Source organism: Malurus melanocephalus, unplaced genomic scaffold (assembly GCF_030028575.1).
Source record: "Malurus melanocephalus ecotype Western Australia unplaced genomic scaffold, MMel_1.1 scaffold_622, whole genome shotgun sequence".
NCBI lineage: Eukaryota > Metazoa > Chordata > Aves > Passeriformes > Maluridae > Malurus > Malurus melanocephalus.
The window spans coordinates 101,937-104,988 of record NW_026623854.1 but is presented as its reverse complement, the minus strand read 5'-3'; the positions used below and the strand labels follow the sequence as shown (position 1 = coordinate 104,988).

Genomic DNA, 3,052 nt, shown 5'->3' with positions numbered 1-3,052 from the left:
ACAGGTGAAGAAAAGAAGCTGTGGGTCCCTGGCAGCGTCCAAGACCAGGCTGGACACCGGGGCTTGGAGCAGCCAAGGGCAGTGGAAAGTGCCCCTGCCCATGGTGGAACAGGATAAGGTCCCTTCCCATCCAAACCATTCTGGGATCCTGGGATTCTGTGCATTCCATGCACCCTGTGGGGTACTCAGCAGGTCCCTGCCCCTGCTTTCTGCACAMCTCCATCTTCTTCCATGGTTCTCATCCTCAGAGCTGGGAACGATGGGGTCCCTGCTCCAGCCAACACCTGCACCCTGCGMGGAGGAGCCTGAAGGTTCTCTGCCCAAGCCCCAGCCAGGATGAGCCCAGAAGAGCCAAACAGATTTGTGTCAGTGAAGAGGGGACAYAGCAGCAGGACACGCTGGATGTGCAGTGTGGGTGCAAGGCACAGAGAAATGAGCACCAGAAACTGGGGGAGAGCTGTGAAAGGAGATCCCAGGGCAGGTGAGGCCCAGCCCTTGGAAAGTTTCACACATCTGTCATCATAYACACAAAGTCTGACAGAAATTGCTGATTTCCTTCTCCAAAGCAGCTCTKAGGATATGGCAGCATTGGATAAATCACTCACAGACAACACAAATAGCAGGAAAYAATAAAACCCCAGGCAGATAAACTGTATATAAATGGATCAGCTTTAATCAGTATTTATTGCTTGCTCTATTAATCCTGAAATCAAACTGGCATGTGTAACAAAATAATTATTCTCTTGGCCAGAAGCAAACATTCARTACTTCTTTTTGATTAGTTTTGAACTAGGTAATCCTTCCTCTCAGCTGTAAAATGTAAAATGTGAGAAGTTGTCAAAGGAAGAGGCAGTGCTGGATCAGGATGTTAATTATGATGCAGCTCCCGTGGCCAGGCTGGAGCAGCCCCTGGGGAGCACACGAGGGCAGAGCCCTCGACCCACACAGGCTGGGCTGAGTCCTGCTGGCGTTCAGTTCCCATCCCTGGAGATCCATAACTCCATCCGTGGAGATCCATAACTCACCAATCCTCCATCCATGGAGATCCATAACTCACCAATACCTCCATTCCTGGAGATCCATAACTCCATCCATGGAGATCAGTAATTCACCAATGACTCCATCCATGGAGATCAGTAACTCACCAACACCTCCATCTCTGGAGATCCATAACTCACCAATAACTCCATCCATGGAAAACAGTAACTCCATCCACAGAGATCAATAACTCACCAATAACTCTATCCATGGATATCAATAACTCATCCATGGAGATCAACAGCTCCAGCCCTGGAGATCAATACCTGACCAATACCTTCCCCAGGGGCTGAGCCCTGACCCAGTCCCAGTGATTCCGTGCAGCCCACAGGGTCCTGCAGTGCTGTCCCTTCCCATCCTGTGAGAACCCAGAGCAGTCATTCCCCAGACTGCTTCTTGGAAACCGTGGGGTGTTTTGTCTCTGAAGGAAGGGTCCTGGAGCAGGGGAACGTTGCTGCTCTCCCAACCACTCTGGATTTCAGTGTCTGAAGCCCCTGGGAGGTCTGAACTCAGCACCAATGTGTCCTCAGATGCCGATGAAGGAGAGATGGGTCCATCCAGCAGCTGCAGCTTCCTCAGTGCCAGAGGAAGATGGAAACAGAGCCCTTTTCCTGATGAAATCCTCCAAACCCCACAGAGCTCCTCAGCTGCGCTCCAAAGAGAGTGGATGTATGGCAGCCGCTGCTTCAGCCTGGCACTATGGGATTCATTCCCAGCTGTGGGGTCCCTTCCCAGCTGTAGGGTTTATTCCCATCTGTAGGGTCCATTCCCAGCTGTAGGATTCATTCCCAGCTGTGGGGTTTATTCCCAACTGTGGGGTTTATTCCCAGCTGTGGCATCCAATCCCGGCTACGGGGTTTATTCCCAGCTATGGGGTTCATTCCCAGCTGTGCAGTCCATTCTCAGCTGTGGGGTCCATCCCCAGCACACAAGGTCCTTGCACACTGTGGGTCCCTCCCCTCAGCCCCGGAGCYCCCATGGGATCGGGGTTAATGTGTCGGCCAGAGCGCGACCACGGCGATGGCGATGAGCAGCAGCACGATCACCACCAGCATCCCTGGGGAAGAAAGAACAAGGATTAAGCTGCTGCCTTCATCATTCACAAACACTTTTCTGGGATTAAATTCCTCCTCCTCCCAGCTCAGCCCCTGACAGGCCCTGCACTCCAGGCAGAGACCTGCACCCAAACCCCACACTGGCAAAGTGGTTCCTTCTCTTCCTGACCCTTCAAATCAGTATCTTCCAGCAATGCCTGTGGGTCTCTTCCTACCTGAACATCTGCCATGAAACCATTCAGGGATGTGTTTAACTCACTGCGAGGCCAGTTCAGCTTTTCCCCAATCCCTCTGTACCATCCCACTGGGACAAAGGATTATCCAGTAGGAAATCCAAATTGCATCAGGAAATTGCTTCCAACACAAAGCACTCCTGCTTTCAGACACAACTCTGGGCAGAGCAGGGCTTTCAGGTTTTCCCTGAAAGGGAGAACAGGGATCATCCAGCACTGGAGAGAATCCCACAGTGCTCTGCCCCTTCTCTGCCTATGGCTCCGTGTGCCCCATCCTCCCCAAACCCCCTGGATTCCCTGCAGAAATCGATGACAAACGAGACCTGCAAAACCTCCCCTTTCAGTTCAGCCAGCCCTACTGCTCTGAGGGACAGTGTAAAACCCCAGAGTTATGGAATGTTTGGAAGGCTGACCCACAAAACAACAGGAGATTTCTCTCTGCCTCACAGCTCAATGACAGCGAAAAGGGGACAAAACTGGTGGGCCCCTGATGGAGGGAACGAATCCATGGAATACTCAGTCACAGCATGGACTGGGCTGGAAGGGACCTTAAAGATCATCCCATCCCACCCCTGCCATGGCAGGGACACCTCYCACTGTCCCAGGTCACTCCCAGCCCCAATGTCCAGCCTGGCCTTGGGCACTGCCAGGGATCCAGGGGCAGCCACAGCTGCTCTGGGCACCCTGTGCCAGGGCCTGCCCACCCTCCCAGGGAACAATTCCTGC

The 3,052-nt window shown here is 53.0% G+C and overlaps 1 protein-coding gene across 1 annotated transcript in view; it reads right to left on the bottom strand.

Moving 5' to 3' along the window:
- Positions 1–651: 651 nt before the first annotated feature.
- The window catches only part of STX8 (syntaxin 8), a 96,435-nt gene continuing 94,034 nt past the window's right edge, over positions 652–3,052 (bottom strand). Inside the window, exon 6 of the mRNA XM_057383299.1 lies at positions 652–2,095. Coding sequence (XP_057239282.1) covers positions 2,028–2,095 — 68 coding nt within the window. The 3' untranslated portion in view covers positions 652–2,027. The remainder of the gene's footprint in view (positions 2,096–3,052) is intronic.